Source organism: Salmo trutta, chromosome 15, assembly GCF_901001165.1.
Source record: "Salmo trutta chromosome 15, fSalTru1.1, whole genome shotgun sequence".
Classification (NCBI taxonomy): domain Eukaryota; kingdom Metazoa; phylum Chordata; class Actinopteri; order Salmoniformes; family Salmonidae; genus Salmo; species Salmo trutta.
Window position 1 is genome coordinate 10,968,357 of NC_042971.1, and position 22,979 is coordinate 10,991,335.

The 22,979-nt window shown below is 44.9% G+C and overlaps 1 protein-coding gene across 6 annotated transcripts in view; it reads right to left on the reverse strand.

Moving 5' to 3' along the window:
* LOC115148458 (ankyrin repeat and KH domain-containing protein 1) overlaps positions 1-22,979 on the reverse strand; it is a 65,589-nt gene that overhangs the window by 22,668 nt on the left and 19,942 nt on the right. For 2 of the 6 annotated variants that reach the window (XM_029690367.1, XM_029690363.1), the window contains exons 3-24: positions 20,099-20,255; positions 19,536-19,683; positions 13,754-13,901; positions 12,737-12,970; positions 12,459-12,553; positions 12,108-12,345; positions 10,825-11,016; positions 10,541-10,650; positions 10,206-10,293; positions 9,923-10,050; positions 9,548-9,691; positions 9,324-9,426; positions 8,251-9,138; positions 7,003-7,130; positions 6,775-6,886; positions 6,474-6,619; positions 5,984-6,126; positions 2,658-2,871; positions 2,343-2,518; positions 2,079-2,241; positions 1,731-1,826; positions 1,485-1,601 (exon numbers count right to left, since the gene is read on the reverse strand). In XM_029690367.1, coding sequence (XP_029546227.1) covers positions 1,485-1,601; positions 1,731-1,826; positions 2,079-2,241; positions 2,343-2,518; positions 2,658-2,871; positions 5,984-6,126; positions 6,474-6,619; positions 6,775-6,886; positions 7,003-7,130; positions 8,251-9,138; positions 9,324-9,426; positions 9,548-9,691; positions 9,923-10,050; positions 10,206-10,293; positions 10,541-10,650; positions 10,825-11,016; positions 12,108-12,345; positions 12,459-12,553; positions 12,737-12,970; positions 13,754-13,901; positions 19,536-19,683; positions 20,099-20,255 — 3,968 coding nt within the window. Of the gene's footprint in view, positions 1-1,484; positions 1,602-1,730; positions 1,827-2,078; positions 2,242-2,342; positions 2,519-2,657; positions 2,872-5,983; positions 6,127-6,473; positions 6,620-6,774; positions 6,887-7,002; positions 7,131-8,250; positions 9,139-9,323; positions 9,427-9,547; positions 9,692-9,922; positions 10,051-10,205; positions 10,294-10,540; positions 10,651-10,824; positions 11,017-12,107; positions 12,346-12,458; positions 12,554-12,736; positions 12,971-13,753; positions 13,902-19,535; positions 19,699-20,098; positions 20,256-22,979 lie in introns of all 6 variants that reach the window. The other 4 variants (XM_029690364.1, XM_029690362.1, XM_029690366.1 and 1 more) reach the window with 3 other exon arrangements.

Genomic DNA, 22,979 nt, shown 5'->3' on the forward strand with positions numbered 1-22,979 from the left:
CCAACTGGGTGGGGATTTAAATGGGTTGGGAGTGATCTACCAATGATCAGTGTTGTCTTCAAATTAGGTTGCCTATGCTTTGTAAACCAAAAGCCCAAGTAGGGGAAAATGGCGCAGCACAGTTTCCAGAAAAACAGTTGCTTTTAAACTGGGGATTTTGTGGCTAATTGAGGTAAAACAGCAATTCTGCTCATAGATTATGCATATATAAAAAAAAAATTAAGATTATGCATACATGAACTACACATTGAAACATCAAACCTTAAAATGGGAGATTAAAGAAATACTTAGTAGTCGCCTAAGTTCCCGAGCATGTCTTTAAAGACCGTAATTTATGTGGTCATGAGTCGTCTCAAGACCATTCGATCAAGAGTCCATGGGCCCTTTGTTCAATGGTAAGAAACTTAAGTCGAGTAAACGTGAGTGCAGTACAGTAGAGCACAGTACATTATAGACATCTATGTTTTGGCCAAAAAGCTCTTGGAGGGTTGGAGACTCAATGCATCTCAATATGCTACACTTTTTCCTGAAGTGTGCACTTGTCCACTGCCTACATGGTGGTCCAATGTAATTCAGTTGGTAGAGCATGGCACATGCAACTTTCAAATGGAGATAGCCTCAATGGCGCTGCCATAATGGCACAGATACAAAGGTGAGACCTCTATATAGCTCTATGGTGTCGTTTGAGTTGCGACCATTTACGTGACTTTAAAGAATCCCCATAGCTAACATATGGCTGGCTATCTTTCATTTGGACAGATGTACATCCCAGAAAACATATTTGAATCCCAAAATGTTACATATTTGATATATTAGATGTTCGGTAGTGACACTTCCTAAAAATAAATGAAGATTGACCAACTTGCTCACTAATTTTCTCCAAAATGTTTGCAGACAGACTACTCACCACGTGGCCATGCTGGAGAAGGGTGAAATCACACCACCTGGTGATATTTGTAGGGGAGTGGAGTATGGCACGTTCATTCTACAGTCTTTTAATGTGTGTGTTTCGGCAGTGACATCAAAAGGTGGGGCAGCAATTTTTTTTTTAGGATGTTAAAAAAATAAACAAAACTACTAATTATATCAGTATCTTTCAATGTAATCATAGAAAATTCAAGATGTTCTATTGAAATAGTGTTACAAGAATTACTAAAATCATTACCTGCTTAACTTTAAAACATGAAGTTTAGGAGTCATGGTTTGGGACAGCCACCTCAATAGAAATGTGTATAAAAAATGATTTTGTACTATATTAATTTAATATGTTTGTTCTAGCTTTGGATTGAATTAGAACATACTGTATAATGATGTAAATAAATGTCCTAAGTTTGAAGACAACAGTTATTCTTTTTTTATATATATATAATTTTCTGGGGTGGGACTACAAATAGCACCACTTCTGTGTAATCATCCATATTGGGAATAGGGTGGCATTTGGGATGCAATAGCTTTTGTTTGATAAAAAGGTAAAAGTTACTCACCTTCTCCAAGTCCAGCTCCTTCAGCAGAATGCTGGCGTTCTTGTTGGCCTCTGCTGCCTGCTGATCTTTGGCTTTGACAATGGTCTCCATGCACTGGTGACATTTCTTCAGCAGGTCCTAGGAGGAGTATAAAACAAGCTTTGCCGTTGGGAGTTCGCCCACACTTTCAGAGCGCCGTAGTGTTTTACCCATGTTTATCTTTTTCTCATTTTCAATTAATTTGTTGCCTTGCCTGTTTTCTCTCACCTTGTCTGCGATGGTGGCAATGTATCTCATGCACTCGATGTCCGAGGGGAACTGGTTGACCTCCTTCACCAGGTACTGCACCACCTTGACATGGCCCTGTAAGAAAGAGGTCAGAGGTCAACCTCCCAGGATTCTTATACACACACACACTTCCATTTACGCACCACCAGGGTCAATATCTAGGTGCAGGAAAGGGGAGCACGTCCTAGAGTGCCAAAGTGTCAGATATGAGATATTTGACTATAAGTCAATAGAGCAAATATACATAAAGGAGCATGTCACACGAGTGTTTTATCACAGTATAGTTTCATTTGTGTGGTGGTGGTGGTGGGGGGGTCAGTGTTGTACCTTGCGAAAGGCAGCCATGAGCGGTGTGATCTTGCGGTTGTCTGCTGCATCGACATCAGCCCCGGCCTGCACTTGAAGCTGCACCACGTCAAAATGCCCACCGTTGGCTGCCAGCCACAAGGGAGTGTTCCCCTTCTTATTACGCACGTCGATGTGAGCACCTCTGTGAGGATGAAGACGACAGGGTGAGTAGAAGAATGATATTCTGACTGAAATGTCATGCTCAATCTCATATTGTAGCCATAGGACTGTATCAGTAATTACCTGTTGATGAGGAGCTCACAGAACTTGTAGTGGCCCTTGTCTGCAGCAATGGTGAGCGCCGTGTCTCTGGAGGAGGGGACAGGTGGGGCGTTGACGTCAGCACTCTTGTCCAGCAGCACGCGTCCCACCTCAGCATAGCCACCCGACGCAGCCTCCATGAGGGGAGTCAGACCAGTCTAAGAGAGAATGTATGAGTCAGTGGCATACTCCACCAAACAGACAACACACTGTCTAGCACCAAACCTCATTCCTAATGTCTTTGACTCCAGCTCACATAACGACATGTCATGCTCAGCCGATAGCAGCTGCTCTCACCTTGGCGCGGTGCTCCACGTTGGCCTTGCGGTCCAGCAGCAGACTGACAACCTCCGCCCGTCCCTGGAAGCAGGCCAGGGTCAGTGCCGTGTTGCGGTTGGTCTCAATCTGAGCGTTGATGTCCGAGCCCATGTCCAACAGCAGCTTGACCGCAGGGACGTGGCCGTTCATGGCCGCCAGCATCAGAGGAGAGATACCGAGCTTACTCCCAGTCCTGAAGGAAACAGATACACAATGAGAGAGAAACAGACAGGGAGCAGGGAAAGCAAGCGATAAGGGCTGATAACACAAACAGTTCAAGTGGAACTGACAGTGTTTTAACTACTTTGCAGATATGAAACAAACAATCATAATATCAGTCAAAAATATGCTTCAAAACCAGCTTTAAGAGGTTTTAAAAATAGGTTACTTTTGACAAAATTACATGACGTTCATTAAGGCTTTGTGAGCAGAATAGATGGAAGCAGTTCAATGCATGATTCATATAATTCACCAATACATTTCTTGGTAGTCGAAAAAAGATTTATCAGCTTGTAAATCACAACTGGTCTGGAACATTGTTTGCTACCACAATCCTTTCGGGATGCACTGTTTCAATGACTGAATATTTAGAACAAAAACAGACTAAGCCTGGGAATGTCAATACAATCAAACTAGCAAGGGCAAAGATCACAAGTCGGTCATATGGTGACTAATAGGCTAGCGCACGTGTCAAACAAGGCCCGTGGGCCGAATAGGACACAAAAGCGAGTATAAATGAATCAACAGTTGAGTCATCTACTTTATGAAATTACAGCCAGATGCGCTCGCATCAGTGAATTCAACATCAATTGCGCTGCTTTCGTGTGTCCCGTTTACAACGAGCAGCGGAGGGACAGTGTACATGCCACAGTCCGAGCTAGTCTACTAAAATGATGCAGTCTGGCTTCGGTTTTTAAAACTTGACAATAACCAAAAAATGAAATCTGCAACAAAACACCATGCAAAAGAGAAACATTTAGGCCTATTACAGCAACATTTGAGCAGTACCGGTAGTCTAGGTTGGCTCGTCAACTACGATAGCTATATTTTGCGTGCGCCATACAGCAATGCAGCATACAACCGCACCAGTAATTCATTCAGTGCTATATATATATCTATCTATCTATCTATCTCACACACACACACACACACACACACACACACACTACCGTTCAAAAGTTTGGGGTCACTTAGGCCAGCATCCCGGAGTTGCCTCTTCACTGTTGTTGAGACTGGTGTTTTGCGGGTACTATTTAATGAAGCTGCCAGTTGAGGACTTGTGAGGCGTCTGTTTCTCAAACTAGACACTAATGTACTTGACCTCTTGCTCAGTTGTGCACCGGGGCCTCCCACTCCTCTTTCTATTCTGGTTAGAGCCAGTTTGCGCTGTTCTGTGAAGGGAGTAGTACACAGCGTTGTACGAGATCTTCAGTTTCTTGGCAATTTCTCACATGGAATAGCCTTCATTTCTCAGAACAAGAATAGGCTGACGAGTTTCAGAATTAAGTTTTGTTTCTGGCCATTTTGAGCCTGTAATCGAACCCACAAATGCTGATGCTCCAGATACTCAACTAGTCTAAAGAAGGCCAGTTTTATGGCTTCTTTAATAAGAACAACAGTTTTCGGCTGTGCTAACATAATTGCAAAGGGGTTTTCTAATGATCAAATATTCCATTAAAAATCTGCCGTTTCCAGCTACAATAGTCATTTACAACATTGTCTACACTGTATTTCTGATCAATTTGATGTTATTTTAAAAATGGACCAAAAAAAAAAAGTGCTTTTCTTTCAAAAACAAGGACATTTCTAAATGACCCCAAACTTTTGAATGGGAAGTGTATATATGTTAAGTTTAAATGTTACAACAACCTATAGCTACATTTTTGTTATTTGGAGTTAAATATTTCTTAATTAGGGTTGCAGCATATTATGCACATCTGCAAGTATAGTAGCAAAGGCAGGACAAATATTTATCTTTTGTTTTAATATGTTAAAACACTATATACAGCATCCTATGTACATCAGCAGACATTAATAAAAGGGCCATGTTTTTTCTAATAAAACAATGGCTAGTTTGGGTCGCAGTTGCACGCAAATTGTTTTGCAAAATCAAATAGGCTATGTCTGGCTCACGAAATTGTGTTTTTTCAATATGGTCCGTGCACTGATTGAGTTTGACACCCCTGGGCGAGCGTATCTATTTATATAGCTAGCTAAAAACACGGCACCTAACGCTAGCTAGCTAGGTGCTGGGAGGATGCCATGTCATTGGAGGAGTGACCGTCTTCTCCCCCCATATAATTTTCCGGTGGCTACAGCTAGAGATGCTGCAGGTGTCATTTGGTTAGCTAGCAAGAAATGTGAATCACTTTGGTAGCTAGCTAGCTATACTGAACTTGAACGACTTATTCACAGTTAGCATATCTCTTAGTTGTCAATCAAATATATTTGGCATTGATCAAACATGTGGGCAGGCAGGCAAGTTCACATTCATTTGTCAAAACATAGGTTGGGACAAGCATGCAATGACAGGTAAGCTACAGAAAGACGAGCAGGCTACCATTACCCATTATTTATGAGCGCAATTTTGACAGACATCTAGGTGAAAAAGTTGAGGGTTTATCGAATGTTAGATTTTAACTCATCTTGCTCTGGCTAGCATTAGTTGTTGATCTTGTTGTTGATGTGCAAAGACCAATGAGGGAAAGAGAGCCTACCTTTTCATGGTTGTTTGATCAATAAGATTGTGAAGTTCCAAAATGTCAAACTCTCATGTTAGTTACATATTTGCAGAAATCCATTCTGGTCTTTGTGGCTTTTAGTGAATGTGTTCTAAAGATCTAAAGTCACGCTATTGTTACTGCCTGTAAACACACAGTCCAGTTCTAAGTGAATGACGGCAGGCCTGTGTGGCAAATGGCTTATTTGCATATAGGCCTACTGTAGCTCTGATTGGCTATGGCGCACCAGTGTGCGTAGAATCCGGACCTGGACAGTTTTTCGGTTTTATTTACTGCAGTGTCTATTAATTGTCCAAACGCACGACGGCTAACAAATGCCTTACTATACGTCATTCCCAAACATTCTATGCATTTATAAAAACATGAAAATGACCATTTAAGTGCTCGCTTGTCATAAAATGTAAAGGAAAGGTGTCATATTCTTCCTGGGGGTGTATTTCAACTGATTTAATAAGATTTCATGTTGCTAAAATCCTGTCCGTTCCACTTTGAGATTGGGATGAAGGCAGAGGTGCAGCCTGCACATGGAAACAAACTGTGGCAGGGAGGACTGGTTGTGGTTACCTGGAGTTGATTTCAGCACCAGCGTTGAGGAGGATCTTGATTATGTTGACGTAGCCTCCTGAGGCGGCTAGGCTGAGAGGAGTGTAGTCTGAAACGTTACGGTGCTCCTTGTTGGCCCCGCGCAGCAGCAACAGCTCTACCACCTGGAAGGAATGGACCACAAGTTATTCAATCCACAGAACACATTGTTTTTCTAAATGTATGGCGTGTTAAACTGGTCCAGACAGGAAGTTGGTGTCTGGTTGTCTATCTGGTTGTCTGGACTGTTGTTTCTCTATGGGGTGGTTCAAATCAGGCTGTCTATGGTCTGAGAGATGCCAGTTCTGATCACACTACTGAACACTTCTGAACTTGATTTCATCCAGCAGCTCCCTTGTATTAGTTTAGCAACCAGCAGTTTGGGCCAGTTAAGAGCCCATAGTTCAGCCATTTTACTTGGTCTCTGATCCTATAACAAGTCACTGATGTGGTGTTGAATGCAGAGCAGCACCTCTTGTCTTCCTCCAGAGCAGGCCAGGGAGAGAGGTGTGTCTTTGGTTCTCTCTGACTGGGCTTCGATGTCCCCTCCTTTATCCAGCAGGATCTCCACCACGCCAACATGACCCGCTGTAGCAGACAGGATCAGAGGGGTGAAACCTGGGGACAGAGAGGGACAGACACTTCGATTACTCTCCAACATCATACACAGATATGGACTCCCACAGACAAATGATCAAGTTCTCTTAAAATTGACACGTTTACAAAACTAAAGCTACAACTAACATATAAAAGACAAAGTATGGAGTGTGTACCTTTCTTATCCCGGTGCTCGATGTTAGCCCCGCGAGCGATGAGCACCGACACCAGCTCCTCATGGCCGCCTGCACAGGCCAGCGTCAGAGCGGTGTCATGATTGCTCTCCGTCTGAGAAGAGATACAGTCAGCGTTATTTTCCTGATCAGAAACAACACGTATTACTACTATTAGCTTAAGCAGTGTGTATTATCACAGTGTATTATTAGATAAGTGGTGTGACGTACGTGCGCGTCGATGTCCACAGAGGGGTAGAGGGGGAGCATGGAGGGTGGGGAATCTGCGTCGATCGGCGTCTGTGCTGTGGGTGTGGGCGAGGTTGTAGTGTTCAACATAGGCACTCTGCTGCTCACTGCTGCTGAGGGAGAGAGTTGTTAAAACCTCTCGAGCTGACAGCCCTTTTGTACTGTTTTGCTATGGTAGCAAGAGGGCAATATTTTCAAATGTTGTAGTATCCACCCCCCTCCATGACATGTGAATGAATAAGCCTTTTTATGCTTTATATGTCCATATATGGTTAATTAGTTTTAGAAACACCTACCCAAAAGATTTCACCTTCTTTATTACTTCACCAAACATATCAAGACATTAGTGATATTCAAAATGTGCTACATTTGTGAACATCTTAACATTTTTGGACATTTAAACAGCATGCGTCTTCCTTATCAACAACGGGAAAAGCACAGTGAAAAGGGATTTTTCTTCGTTCTGAGAATATGTTTTGTGTTTGCCTCCGACGAAACGAAACTTTTGATTTCCACACAAAATGACTTCTGTACCTATTTTAGGTTTAAGGAAGTCTGTAGGTTTCATTCTTTATCGTAGAGCTATACAAGTTATATATACAGATTTGTGTGCTCGAGACGAATGCAACGAGCGCTCTCATATCGCTCTGCGATGTACCAGAATTTTCTGATGCCTTGTTCACATCTACAGTGTCATTGCGCAAAATGGTATGCAGCATCATCTGGATATGTGTGCAACAAACGTTAGACATTCACCTTTTGCTACCATTTCTGTCAGGCCGTCAACGTGTACAGTTTCACGGATACGTTCAATAAATCCAACATACGCACCACACAGAACGCACTGCAACTGCAACACAATGCTGCAAAGCAAACGCAGATTTCCATTGGAAATGGATGTACTTCTGGTGTACCAAAACGCAATAAAGCTATCGGTGTGATCGAGGCGTAAGCACTCCCCATAATATAAACATAATATCAGTAATTCTAGTGCCTGATTTCAGGCACTGTAGTCTGAAGAGGTTTTAATAAGACAAAACTTTCAAATTATAACCAAATTGTATCACAGAATTTAAGGATCAAGACCATTTGTGAATTCTGTTTAAAATGTACTGAAACTATGTTGAGTATTAAGGAAATGGATAGGGGAGGGAACACCGTCACTATTTATAGTTATTAGAAGAACTAAGGAAAGAGATGAACCAGAGTCTACAGTAACTGCTCACACACCTGCCATGATATCGTCCAACGTGTCTGTGAGCGTCTGTGCGGGTGTGGCTACCATGAGTCCGTCAGGGGCCTGGGTGAGAAGGCCCGGTCCCAGGCCTGTCAAATGCTGCCCCAGCATCTGCTGCTGGCTCACCATCGCCCTCTGCAGGTCAGGGCTGTCGAGGTAGTCTGCTGTGCTGAAGTCTGTGGATTGCTGGGTGGCCAGGGACTGGACGGGTACGAAGCTGGCCTGCAGGCCTTGGGTCTGAGGAGGAGAGGTTGGCGGGGGCTGTTGGGCCTCTCTGTACAGGATGGTGTCCACCTGGGGCAGCTTGGCGTAGTCCACCTCTTCATCCTCCTCGTCCTCTTCCTCATCATCGTCATCCTCCTGTTCCTCATCGGCGGGGTGGAGCTGCCCATCGTGGTGGTGGTTACCCTCCCCGTCCCCCTCGGTGTTGAAGCCCGGCTGTGCAGCCTGCATTGGCAGGGGGGTGCCGAGCTTCTCCACCCCTGCCACCTGACCCGGCTGCCCCGGGTCATCCTTCAGGCCTTTGGCCTCCAGGTACTCTTTGGTGAACTGCTGCTGCGTCTTGAGCTGCAGCTGGCGCTCCACCTTCTGCAGCTCCTTGAGGATCTTCTTCTTCTTCTGCACCTGCTCCTCGCGGCTCTTCTTCAGCTCCTCGATCTTGTCTTTGGTGAGCGGCTCTCCCTGGATCAGCTCTAGAGACTGCAGCTGGGCCTTCTCTATGGCAGAGATCCTCTGGCCCAGCTCGTTCAGCTTGCCCTCCGTCTCCTCCACAATGCATTCCAGGGGCTGGTATGGGTGGAAGGGGGGCAGCAGATCTGCATCTGGACTGCCTGCAGCGACGGGGGTACCCAGGTGGGGGCTCAGCCTCTGCTTGGAGCTGCCTGAGATAACCGCACAGGAGAACACAACCAGTTAGCTACGAGGTTGTACCATTCAGTATTACAGTAATATTACCTGTAACATTTTGATGCCCTGTGCAGTCAACTGGTGTCTAGTGGGCTTCTTGGCCAGGGAATTAACAAAGTTAGACACGTATTTGTTGTTAACACACGTTGTATGAACTGACCTTTTGTGATGACAGGTGGAGGCGTTGTGATGTTAGAGGGGACCCTGTCTGGCTCTTGAGGAGGCACCACCATGGCCAGGGCTTGGAATGGAACTCGTGGAGCCTGTTTGGGTAAGGTAAAGTGTAAGATAACATAAAAGTGTAATTTGGTATCAACACAGCATCCAGACAAATAACATGTTTGTAATAGTAGATGTTTGTCTATAGGCAAGTCAGCAGTCTACCTGAGAGGTGTCATGGGAGGTGGGTGTGAGCTGAGACATGTCAGGCGTGGGGACCGACAGGATGTTGTTGGGGTAGTCGAGGAGGTAGGACACCACGATGGTGTGTCCACCCTTAGCAGCTTCAATCAGCATGGTGGAGCCATCCTATGTGAAAAATGTACAAAACACACGTTACCATTAGTCTCAGGTTCTTGGGTGAAGTTACAATTTATCTCAAGACAACTAAAAAAGATAAAGAAACAATTGTGTTCATAGGAGTTTCAGAAAGGTTTGTCTTTACAGGAGTCCATTATAATGCTTGCAGTGCGGCATTCTTAACATTAGATTTCTCTCCTGAGACCTTTCCGCCCAGGAGCTTGGGACAGGCGAACTCACCTTCAGTCTGTGTGTGGGGTCGGCCCCATGGGCCAGCAGCAGCTCCACCACGGCCAGGTGACCCCCAGCGCAGGACAGAGACACCACAGTGTGATCATTGTTGGCCGTCGCCCTGTTAACATTAGCACCTGGTGGAGGGAGGGAGACAAAGGGCAGGGTCAACCTAAGCACACCCGCAAAAAGTAGCAACACTACGACGTGTTAAGACGAATGTATCGTTGTGTCTGTCTGCAGCTCAAGTTCAAATGTGTGGTTGTTATACAGGGTGGAGGCAGAGGCACACCTTTGCTGATTAGGAACTGTACAGTACACAGGTGTCCCGCTCTGGCTGCTTTCATCAGAGGGGTCCTGCCCCCCTCTGATTCATGTTCCTGCAAGACAAACAGAAAGACAGAAGTGAGTCAAGTGGGCACACAGAAACACATGAGCCTATTCAAGCAGCAATGTATACAGCATCTAAAAAACACCCTGGCTGCATCCCAAATGCATTTCCTATGAAGGGAATATTGTAGGATGCCATTCGGGAAGCACACCCACACTTATGCAAACGCTATGTATTGACATGAACTGTGTTTCCCATAGATGAGGGCAGGACGGAGGGTCGGAGAGAGGTCTCACCAGGTCAGCCCCCGTCTGCAGCAGCACGTCAGCCACGTCTGTGTGTCCGTTCTCACAGGCGTACGTCAGTGCCGTGTCTCCCGTCGCCGTGGTGGCGTGGACATTTGCGCCTGAAGACAAGAGCACAAGTGTCAAATTACACACTGAGGGTTGTGTGTGAGATCAGGATAAAGAAAACCTTGAGAAAATTATTGTTTTTATAGCCAAGTCAATTTCAATAATGAGGTTGGTAGAGTTTGGTTTGAGAGAGACAGGCTGTCCTTCTTAGGAGAGGTTCTGCTCACCTGCAGCCAGCAGGTATTTGACCAGCTCCAGGTGTCCCTCTTGTGCAGCCTCCATGAGAGGCGTGGAGCAGCCCAGCTCGATGTCGGCACCGGCCTTGATGAGGAAGTCAGCCACCTCCAGGAAGCCCCCACAGCAGGCGAGCGTCAGGGCCGTCTCCTGGGTCTCCTCTGTCTGAGCGTTGATGTTGGCACCTGCAGACAACAGAGACAACATAGACAGAGGGACAAGGATTCATCAGATGATTTGGCCTGGAACAAATTTTAAAGGAGTACTAATCTATTCCTACTGTTGGATATTGACCCCAGAATTTTCTTTGCTCGATTTGTTTTAGAAAAGCCAGCTTGTCCCTTTTGCATCAACTCCGTAAGAAAATTAGCTTAAAACTCATATCACTCGGATTACATTCCTTCATTTTATTTCCAAAAGAGGACTTCTGCATTTTGCCTCAACACTAAGCTTGGACGGACAATATACAGATGTAGGATCTTAATTTGACCTACACCGAGTCCACAAAACATTAGGAACACCTTCCCAATCTTGAGTCACACTCCCTTCTGCCCTCAGAACAGCCTCAATTCGTTGGGGCATGGACTCTACAAGGTGTCGAAAGAATTCCACAGGGATGCTGGCCCATGTTGACTGCAATGCTTTCCACAGTTTGTCAAGTTGCCTGGATGTCCATTCTTTATACACACGGGAAACACGGGAAACTGCAACGTTGCATGAAAAACGCAGCACTCAAACCAGTGTGCCTGGCACCTACTACCATACCCCGTTCAAAGGCATTTAAATCTTGTCTTGCCCATTCACCCTCAATGGCACACATGTACAATCCACGTTACAAATGTCTCATGGCTTAAAAATCCTTCTTTAACCTGTCATCTACAGTGATGGAAATGGCTTTAACAAGTGACATCAATAATGGAGCATAGCTTCACCTGGTCAGTTTCATGGAAAGAGCAGGAGTTCCTAATGTTCTGTACACTCAGTATATTGTTACAGCAACAGGATTTAAACGTTTAAGTCCATAATGTTGCTTGATCTGTGTTTAGGCTATTAGCTGGCCAAAAGAAGGATACCTAAAAGTGCAATAGTGTTAATATAACTGTGCTAGTGTGGGTTTTCAGTGGATTTATGTCAATCACAAAGCTCTTCTGCATTTTTTGCAGTGTCGGAAAATTCTCAGCAACAAAAGGTGATCAAATAAAGATCCTACATCTGTAGTAGGGAAAAATCTCTAAACCGAAGCACTAGTTTATGTCAAAGAGAGAGAAGGCCATACCTTGTGCCAAAAGCAGCGCTACCATCTCCTCGTGGCCCTCTCGTGCAGCCTCCATGAGTGGAGTGTATCCCTCATCATTAACCTCTTCCAGGTTGGCGCCCCTCTCGATCAGCAGGGCAGCGAGCTCTACATGCCCCCCACAGGCCGCCAGCGTCAGCGGAGACTCAAACGAGTCAGCAGGCATATTCACCTGCGCCCCGCTGTCCAACAGCAGCCGCGCCACCTCCACATGCCCGTCCTGAAGAGAGGCAGAGACAACAGGGTTCACCAACGTGCACAGCCATACTGCACCTTGTCCAATTTAATAGTGCTGCACAACCTAAATGTGTTCATGTGTCTGTGTCAATTCACCATACAAGCCTCCATGAGTGCTGTGTGCATCTCGTCTGTCTTGTGCTCTTGGTCGGCCCCAGCCTCTAACAAGAAGCGCACCATGTCCAGGTGCCCTGTGTGTGGGATCAAGAGGAACAATGCTTTGGGTGCTTCTTCCCTACAATTACAATTCCTGTTTAACATTTATACTTTTTCAACATATGTGACAACATTAGATCACTTCAGTCACGGATTTCTAGACAAAGACTCCCGATCGCTCTGATGCATGGGTAAAGGGTTCATTGTCCAGGACGTACCTTTATAGCAGGCCAGCGTAAGAGCACTTTCCTTGAACTCGTTGGAGTGTGTGTTGATTCCAGCACCGTACTCCAGGAGCACACGGGCGACCTCCACGTGTCCCGCGCTGGCCGCCTCCATCAGGGGGGTGTGGCCATTTTCATTGTGGTCCTCAATGTTGGCGCCTTCCTTCAGCAGCACCTTCACCACGTCCAGGAAGCCGCCCGCACACGCATACGTCAGCGCTGTGTTACCTGACAAGAACAAGGACAGAGTGTTAGTGTGTGTGGACATTCATAGCAGATGTATATAACTGCATGTGGTGGGAAAGTATGACATGGAACCCAAATCGGCTGCGCGCGAGCGCCTTCGTGCATATGTATTTTGTCCCCCTACACCAAACGTGATCACGACACGCAGGTTAAAATATCAAAACAAACTCAACCAATTACATTAATTTGGGGACAGGTCAAAAAGCATTAAACATTTATGGCAATTTAGCTAGTTATTTGTCCTATTTAGCTAGCTTGCTGTTGCTAGCTAATTTTCCCTGGGATATAAACATTGAGTTGTTATTTTACCTGAAATACAGAAGGTCCTCTACTCCGACAATTAATCCACACATAAAACGGTCAACCGAATTGTTTCTAGTGATCTCTCCTCCTTCCAGGCTTTTTCATCTTTGAACTTGTATGGTGATTGGCATCTAAACTTTCCTAGTATTACCACGATGACTGGCAACACAGTTCGTCTTTCAATCACCCACATGGGTATAACCAATGAGGAGATGGCACATGGGACCTGCTTCTATAAACCAATGAGGAGATGGGAGAGGCAGGACTTGCAGCGCGATCTGCGTCAGAAATAGAAAGGACTTCTATTTTAGCCCTTGGCAACGCAGACACTCGTTGACGCGCGAGAGCAGTGTGGGTGCAATAATTGAATAACATAGATTTCTACATTTATTTTGCGACGCGAGCGGTGTAGTCAGGGTATGAGACTGTCTGGATTGAGCGAATGTGACTTGTTGTATTTACCTGTGGAGGATTGTGCGTTGACGTCAGCCCCATGTACCAGGAGCAGTTTGACAATGTCTACGTAGCCGCCGCTGGCTGCTGCCATGAGGGGCGTGATGTCGCCCTTGATGCCCCGATCTTCAACGTTAGCGTGCATGGCCAGCAAGACCTGCAGGAGAACAGACAACATCAGTGCTTGCAACAGATACCCAGGCACAACCACAAAGCCCCAGGTTAGCAGTAGAACATTTTAATGATCTATTCTGTTCTTTCAACCAACCGATTGTCATTTTTCATACACAGACACCATATATGTTTGAATAAAATCCACTATACGCATTGAGTTTGTCTGAAGCATTAAGCGCACTGTTTTATTAAATAAGACACAAATGACTCAAGAGGGAGCCAGAGATCAAGATAACCGGAAAAAACAAAACCTGTCCCGACCATTCTCCTCGGCTCCTACTGCCTTTCGGAGATTCTGCTATTACTCTCCTGAATTGGCCGGTAATAGGCTACACGAGGAGTCAGCAAACTTTCTCATGTGGAATGCCAATTTATCTCACCATTTCTACCGATCTGAGTGCCAGTTAGTTTTCCTATGCACATTTGAGGAAGAGTTTAAATTTAATTTATAATAAGTCTGCATATCTCAAAATGATTGTCATGTGGTTAATCAAAATTTGGACACCTGCTCAAGGGATTTTATTTTTACTATTTTCTACATTGTAGAGTAAGACATCAAAACTAGAACACATATGGAATCATGTAGTAATCAAATGATTGACTGGCCTTAATGCCTTAAAGTAATAATGGACTGTCGTTTCTCTGCTTATTTGTGCTGTTCTTGCCATAATATGGACTTGGTATTTTACCAAATAGGGCTATCGTCTGTATACCACCCCTACCTTGTCACAACACAACTGATTGGCTTAAACACATTAAGGAAAGAAATTCCACAAATAAACTTTTAACAAGGCACACCTTTAATTGAAATGCATTCCAGATGACTTCCTGTCATCACAGTAAAGGGTGGCTGCTTTGAAGAATCTCAAATATAACATTTTGATTTGCTGAACACGTCTCTTTTTTGGTTACAATGTTAGAGGTTCACCTAGGGGTCATGATTGGGGCTGTACCAAATAATTGATTATGCTTATGTTGTATTAATAGAAGGGGAAGGGTTATAAGACCACTCCCTCCTTACATTTATAAGGTCCTAGACTACAGATTAACAACATATATACATTCTGAGGTTATATACACTGCTCAAAAAAATAAAGGGAACACTTAAACAACACAATGTAACTCCAAACTGTCCACTTAGGAAGCAACACTGATTGACAATAAATTTCACATGCTGTTGTGCAAATGGAATAGACAACAGGTGGAAATTATAGGCAATTAGCAAGACACCCCCAATAAAGGAGTGGTTCTGCAGGTGGTGACCACAGACCACTTCTCAGTTCCTATGCTTCCTGGCTAATGTTTTGGTCACTTTTGAATGCTGGCGGTGCTTTCACTCTAGTGGTAGCATGAGACGGAGTCTACAACCCACACAAGTGGCTCAAGTAGTGCAGCTCATCCAGGATAGCACATCAATGCGAGCTGTGGCAAGAAGGTTTGCTGCGTCTGTCAGCGTAGTGTCCAGAGCATGGAGGTGCTACCAGGAGACATCAGGAGACGTGGAGGCCGCCGTAGGAGGGCAACAACCCAGCAGCAGGACCGCTACCTCCGCCTTTGTGCAAGGAGGTGGCAGGAGGTGCACTGCCAGAGCCCTGCAAAATGACCTCCAGCAGGCCACAAATGTGCATGTGTCTGCTCAAACGATCAGAAACAGACTCCATGAGGGTGGTATGAGGGCCCGACGTCCACAGGTGGGGGTTGTGCTTACAGCCCAACACCGTGCAGGACGTTTGGCATTTGCCAGAGAACACCAAGATTGGCAAATTTGCCACTGGCGCCCTGTGCTCTTCACAGATGAAAGCAGGTTCACACTGAGCACGTGACAGACGTTACAGAGTCTGGAGACGCCGTGGAGAACGTTCTGCTGCCTGCAACATCCTCCAGCATGACCGGTTTGGCGGTGGGTCAGTCATGGTGTGGGGTGGCATTTCTTTGGGGGGCCGCACAGCCCTCCATGTGCTCGCCAGAGGTAGCCTGACTGCCATTAGGTACCGAGATGAGATCCTCAGACCCCTTGTGAGACCATATGCTGGTGCGGTTGGCCCTGGGTTCCTCCTAATGCAAGACAATGCTAGACCTCATGTGGCTGGAGTGTGTCAGCAGTTCCTGCAAGACGAAGGCATTGATGCTATGGACTGGCCCGCCCGTTCCCCAGACCTGAATCCAATTGAGCACATCTGGGACATCATGTCTCACTCCATCCACCAACGCCACGTTGCACCACAGACTGTCCAGGAGTTGGCGGATGCTTTAGTCCAGGTCTGGGAGGAGATCCCTCAGGAGACCATCCGCCACCTCATCAGGAGCATGCCCAGGCGTTGTAGGGAGGTCATACAGGCACGTGGAGGCCACACACACACTACTGAGCCTCCTTTTGACTTGTTTTAAGGACATTACATCAGCCTTTAGTGTGGTTTTCCACTTTCATTTTGAGTGTGACTCCAAATCCAGACCTCCATGATTTGACAAATTGGATTTCCATTGATTATTTTTGTGTGATTTTGTTGTCAGCACATTCAACTATGTAAAGAAAAAAGTATTTAATAAGATCATTCATTCAGATCTAGGATGTGTTAAGTTATTTTAGTGTTCCCTTTATTTTTTTGAGCAGTATATTATTGTTCCATAGATGTTTTCTAGTTCTCTCTCTCTCTGCCTCTTATAAAGAGACCCCTCTGAGAAATGTGTGACTGAGACAGAACTCTGCAGGGGAGTGTAGGAGACAAGACAAGTTAGACATTCCACTATAAATCAACTTGGACATTTACTGCTAAGCTTTTAGATAACACACTAAAAGCCTTGTTTATATAGCTGTGTAGGCATGGTTTTGGTCTCATGAGTAAAAGGTAATGACGTAGGCAGTGACATCACTAGGGCTGGACTTCGGGTTTGATAAAATAACATGGGACCTTTTCTTTGATGCAGAACTTACTCGGAAACATGCGTGCTATGTTCCTGATTGTAAACTTCTGTCTGCAATTGCATTAATACAGGTTTTTGAATGATTTAATTAAAGACAGTCATAATGCTAATTTCAGCAATGAGCCAATGATTGACAAGGACCAAGGAACAAACCCAAACATGATTCCATATGTGTTATTTCATAGTTTTGATGTCTTCACTATTATTCTACAATGTAGAAAATAGTAAAAATAAAAACCCTTGAATGAGAAGGTGTGTCCAAACTTGTGACTGGTACTTTATAGTTCTCTTAGCTTACTTGAGCTTTTCTTGGTCATATATATATATATATATATATATATATATACATACATACAGTGAGGGAAAAAAGCATTTGATCCCCTGCTGATTTTGTACGTTTGCCCACTGACAAAGAAATTATCAGTCTATAATTTTAATGGTAGGTTAATTTGAACAGTGAGAGACAGAATAACAACAAAAAAATCCAGAAAAACACATGTTAAAAATGTTATAAATTCATTTGCATTTTAATGAGGGAAATAAGTATTTGACCCCCTCTCAATCAGAAAGATTTCTGGCTCCCAGGTGTCTTTTATACAGGTAACAAGCTGAGATTAGGAGCACGCTCTTAAAGGGAGTGCTCCTAATCTTAGCTTGTTACCTGTATTAAAGACAACTGTCCACAGAAGCAATCAGATTCCAAACTCTCCACCATGGCCAAGACCAAAGAGCTCTCCAAGGATGTCAAGGACAAGATTGTAGACCTACACAAGGCTGGAATGGGCTACAAGACCATCGCCAAGCAGCTTGGTGAGAAGGTGACAACAGTTGGTACGATTATTCGCAAATGGAAGAAACACAAAATAACTGTCAATATCCCTCGGCCTGGGGCTCCATGCAAGATCTCACCTTGTGGAGTTGCAATGATCATGAGAACGGTGCGGAATCAGCCCAGAACTACACGGGAGGATCTTGTCAATGATCTCAAGGCAGCTGGGACCATAGTCACCAAGAAAACAATTGGTAACACACTACGCCGTGAAGGACTGAAATCCTGCAGCGCCCGCAAGGTCCCCCTGCTCAAGAAAGCACTTATACATGCCCGTCTGAAGTTTGCCAATGAACATCTGAATGATTCAGAGGACAACTGGGTGAAAGTGTTGTGGTCAGATGAGACCAAAATGGAGCTCTATGGCATCAACTCAACTTGCCGTGTTTGGAGGAGGAGGAATGCTGCCTATAACCACAAGAACACCATCCCCACCGTCAAACATGGAGGTGGAAACATTATGCTTTGGGGGTGTTTTTCTGCTAAGGGGACAGGACAACTTCACCGCATCAAAGGGACGATGGACGGGGCCCATGTACCGTCAAATCTTGGGTGAGAACCTCCTTCCCTCAGCCAGGGCATTGAAAATGGGTCGTGAATGGGTATTCCAGCATGACAATGACCCAAAACACACGGCCAAGGCAACAAAGGAGTGGCTCAAGAAGAAGCACATTAAGTTCCTGGAGTGGCCTAGTCAGTCTCCAGACCTTAATCCCATAGAAAATCTGTGGAGGGAGCTGAAGGTTCGAGTTGCCAAACGTCAGCCTCGAAACCTTAATGACTTGGAGAAGATCTGCAAAGAGGAGTGGGACAAAATCCCTCCTGAGATGTGTGCAAACCTGGTGGCTAACTACAAGAAACGTCTGACCTCTGTGATTGCCAACAAGGGTTTTGCCACCAAGTACTAAGTCATGTTTTGCAGAGGGGTCAAATACTTATTTCCCTCATTAAAATGCAAATCAATTTATAACATTTTTGACATGCGTTTTTCTGGATATTTTTGTTGTTATTCTGTCTCTCACTGATCAAATAAACCTACCATTAAAATTATAGACTGATCATTTCTTTGTCAGTGGGCAAACGTACAAAATCAGCAGGGGATCAAATACTTTTTCCCCCTCACTGTATACATATGCGTGTATGTGTATGTGTATATATATATATATATATAAAAATGTATGTGTGTGTGTGTATATACACACACACACACACACACAACAGCCTAACAACCAACAGTCGAATAATTGGGGTTAGCCCTAATTTGAATACAACTGTATTGGATTACAGAACTAGATGGAACTACGGATTAAAAGCAAGGCAGGGCAATGCTAGCTGTATTACGTGAGTAGTTCAAAATACAAAGATGAGACAGTGTGTGTGTCAGTGGAGCCTGGTTTGATGATAATGTGTTTTCTTGTATGCTGAATGAGCCAGAGATTGTTGCTGTGGGGGAGGCCAGAGGGAGGTGCTGATTCTGGAAGTGGGCTGCTCATTCGACTGTTAGATAGGAGCAGGCTTTTGCAGACATGCTCCTAAAATACCAGCCTCTCATATCACTCCTACACAACCTGGGATAAAGACGCAGGTTGGTGGCACTGATATTTGGCAGTCTCAGCCACGTACATAGGCTTACTGTACATGGTCTCCAGACTGCAGGCCTTCCTAAGACCAGGGCAAGGCAGTTGCCTCAGTACTGCTCTGTCCTGGCGGTTATGGGCAGCCTAGCTGTGTGGAGGAGAAGGTGCTTTTTGTTCCTGTGAGTCTCCTTGGGTCAACGGCCCTTGAAATTGTTGAGTCCTTTGTCATGTAATGTGAATAGGGGATTCAATAAAGTATTTAAAGTGTGTGTGTGTGTGTGTACTCTACCTGTGCGAGTTCATAGTATCCGGCGGAGCAGGCGAGGCAGAGCAGACTCTCTCCCTCCTCCGTGTGTTCGTTGACGCTCCGCCCCTCATCCAGCAGCTTCCTCACGGCATTGACATCCCCGTCCGAGCACGCCTCCGCCAAGCTACGGCTGAAAATAACCAGACTGCTACAATTACTGGGACTGTGGCTGCACAGGGCAAATCAACAGCAGGTCAGAAAACAAGGTTAGAGTGTTGAAAACAAAAAGGCCTCACTTGGGGCAGAGCTGTACATGCATTTCGTGAACTGCATTTGGCCCAATATGGTGCCTTAAAGCGTTTCAGTAAAACAGTAGAAGTTTGATCGAATTTGTGAGAACAAGGTAACGTCTATGAATAATGTGAACTATTCAGAATACAAGCACAGTTATGTTTTCATCTAAGGAATTGTCAACTGTTCATGAAGAGGGGAAACGCTAACTTGAAGAAAGCACAAAGGAAACATATGGCCTAGACAAGAACATATTTCTACTGGTGTGCTGCACCTTTGTGGTATGAGACTACTAGAGCAGAAGAGATACATACTTGTCTGCCTGGCTGGTGTTGAGTGTGTTTTCAGCCCTCATGCGTGTGAGAGCAGCCGCAGCCTCATCCAGCGCACAGCTCACGGACGACGTCAAGCGGCGTAGCACCTCTGGATCTGCAAAGGCTTTACCATCGGCAGTGGACAGTTTACCAATGCCTTCATAGGCACAGGGCCGTGCAGAGGGTCACCAGCATTCACAGCACAGCCGCAGTGACCACAAACGCATCCACAGTTAGTGCCGGGCAAAATAAAAACACACACAAAACAGGCATAAGTTAGCCCATGTTCCAACCATGCAACATGTTCAAAGACACAGTGCAAATAACACATTGTCTGTATTATCAAGTGCTGAACAGTGTTGAGGAAACATAACATCAGAGTTTTTAAACCAAGAGGCGCAACATCGCGAGACTTCCGGGTACGCTTGCGGAACAAAGCAGATCAGGCCGGGGTTTGGGGTTTGAGAAGTGAAATATTATTCCTTAGTTGTTCATTTTCTCAAAATCTAAAAGGCACAACCTAGATTCGAGCCAATGTCTTAAGTAGTTGAACATGTTATGTTTCATTCTCATCAAAAACAGTTTATATCGAAGTTGTGCCTTTGATTTGATGGCCTGCATATCTGCAGTTCGGAGTGAGATGACCGTTAGACCCAATGACGCGTTTCTGCGGATGAGCTTAGCTAGCCGACATCGACATGACATCGACATGACATCGCCTACAAGTGTGATCTGGGATTTCTATTGGAGAAATAGTGACTGATAATATCAATTGGGGAAACTGAACACATGACTAAGTGTGTGCATAATATACACTGAATCAATGGAACAGAGCCTGGTGATCAGCCAACGTTGAGGCTTTATCAACAGAAGAATGAGCCCAATATTGCCTATGGTATGCAAAAACCACTGCACGTGTCACGTGGTTGGTTACACAGATGTGCAGCAGTTCAGACACGCACACCACACAGAGAGGAACTGACAAAAACACAGGAACAAACAATCACCAAGACACATACACACAGACACACAAAGATAGACAGGAGGCAGACACACGTACGGAAACAACAGAGTCTACTAAAGGCCAGTGCTGAGTCATGATGGGAGCTGTTGCTGCTGTATGGAAATCCATTGTTCATGTTAATCTCCCCCGTGGTGTCCCAGCGAACATAGCTACCTCCCATCTCATGGGCTGGGCTAGCCTGTACCAGCTCGCCATGCACTAACTGACTGGCTGGCTTGCTGGGGACCAGCTAACGCGCTGCCTGTCTGCACACCACACCATGCCATCCACAGCTTCATGCATATCAAATCAGACCAATTAACTTCTTTAATTGTTTCAGAAAGCTTTTCTTTCTCTAAAGAGGCAGCAATGACTGTGGCTCTATACAGACAGACCCAGGTTAAGTGCTTTGACGGTCTGATTCAGCTTAGCTCAACTGAGGCCAGACAGAGACAGTTGTGGCCTGTCTGATAATTGCCTTGTGACACTTAGCCTGTGAGCACCCTATAGTCAACTTTTATTTATTTAACTAGGCAAGTCAGTTAAGAACAAATTCTTATTCACAATGACGGCCTAGGAAGAGTGGGTTAACTGTCTTGTTCAGGGGCAGAACGACAGATTTTTACCTTGTCAGCTCGGGGATTCGATCCAGCAACCTTTTGGTTACTGGCCCAACGCTCTAAACACTAGGCTACCTGCCGCCCGAACTTTACTGATTACTGTAATTGATCATATCATTTAGAATTTTTCCCCCCCTCCATAGACAGTCCAACAAGGTGAACTACAGAACCCATAAAAACAACCGGATGCAAAGCAAAGTAAAAATAAAACGCAGGGGTGTAGTGTAGAATCTTTTTTGTTGTTGAGCACTAGCGTTTGTGATGTTGGTATTTCTCCCTGGCAGCGTGCCGACTCCACACACCTACAGGGCCATGTCCCAACACAGTGGCAGGAACAGAAACACAAGCACCAGACACAGGCCTGCTAACTAAATTGCAGCAAAATTGTAGGCTTAAATTTATACTCTATTGGGCGGAAATTCAAGCAGGTTTCGGCATTCAAACAATCAAAAAAGACCAGCAGTCCTATTCAATAACGAGAATACGACTGGGCAGGCTTACCATGTAACGTTGTTGTAATTTAACATGGTTTCAAATGCATAGTGGGCATGGCAGAGGGCGAAATGTGGGCAGGTCTGAAAACAGGGGCATTAATAAAACTAGGTGAAGGAGTCAGATCATGGTGCTACTGTACCAGGGTTTCCGTTAGGAAAATGTGGCACCGGACAATGTGTCCGGAAGGATTTTAAATTTACTGGCCATTTGAGAAATTTACCGGACCCATGTGCATTTGGGTGCGTAACCCATTACGACATCCACCCACAGTGCTCAAAATGACAGAAATCACATTAACATCATGGTAATTCATCTTAACAGAACATGCAACTCCCGTAATGAAGCAGCCAATAAAACATCATGCAATTACCGGGAAAACACAGTTCTAAACAGCACACCTGATACGAGCGGTTCCATGTGACAGATGAAAATCTCTGTTAGAAACGAGGGGGAATCTAAAGATGCAACAACTAGGATGGGTTGTTAATATGACTAGGATTGGGCCTTTGGTTTCTGGACAGAAAAAGACAGCTGATATGAAAAGGCTTAACATGCGATTGCTTTAATAACTGTTGAGCAATGACTTGGGATGTAAATGCAATTTTCACTCCAGCAGCAGCTCTAGCGCTATCTGACAAGGGATATTCTGCTCAAATTAGGCTCTGTATGCTGTGCGATGAATGAGATACATGACCTCTAACGAATACACACAGCCCAATTTAATTCCACTAAATTTTGAAAATGAACCTATAGACCGATAAGC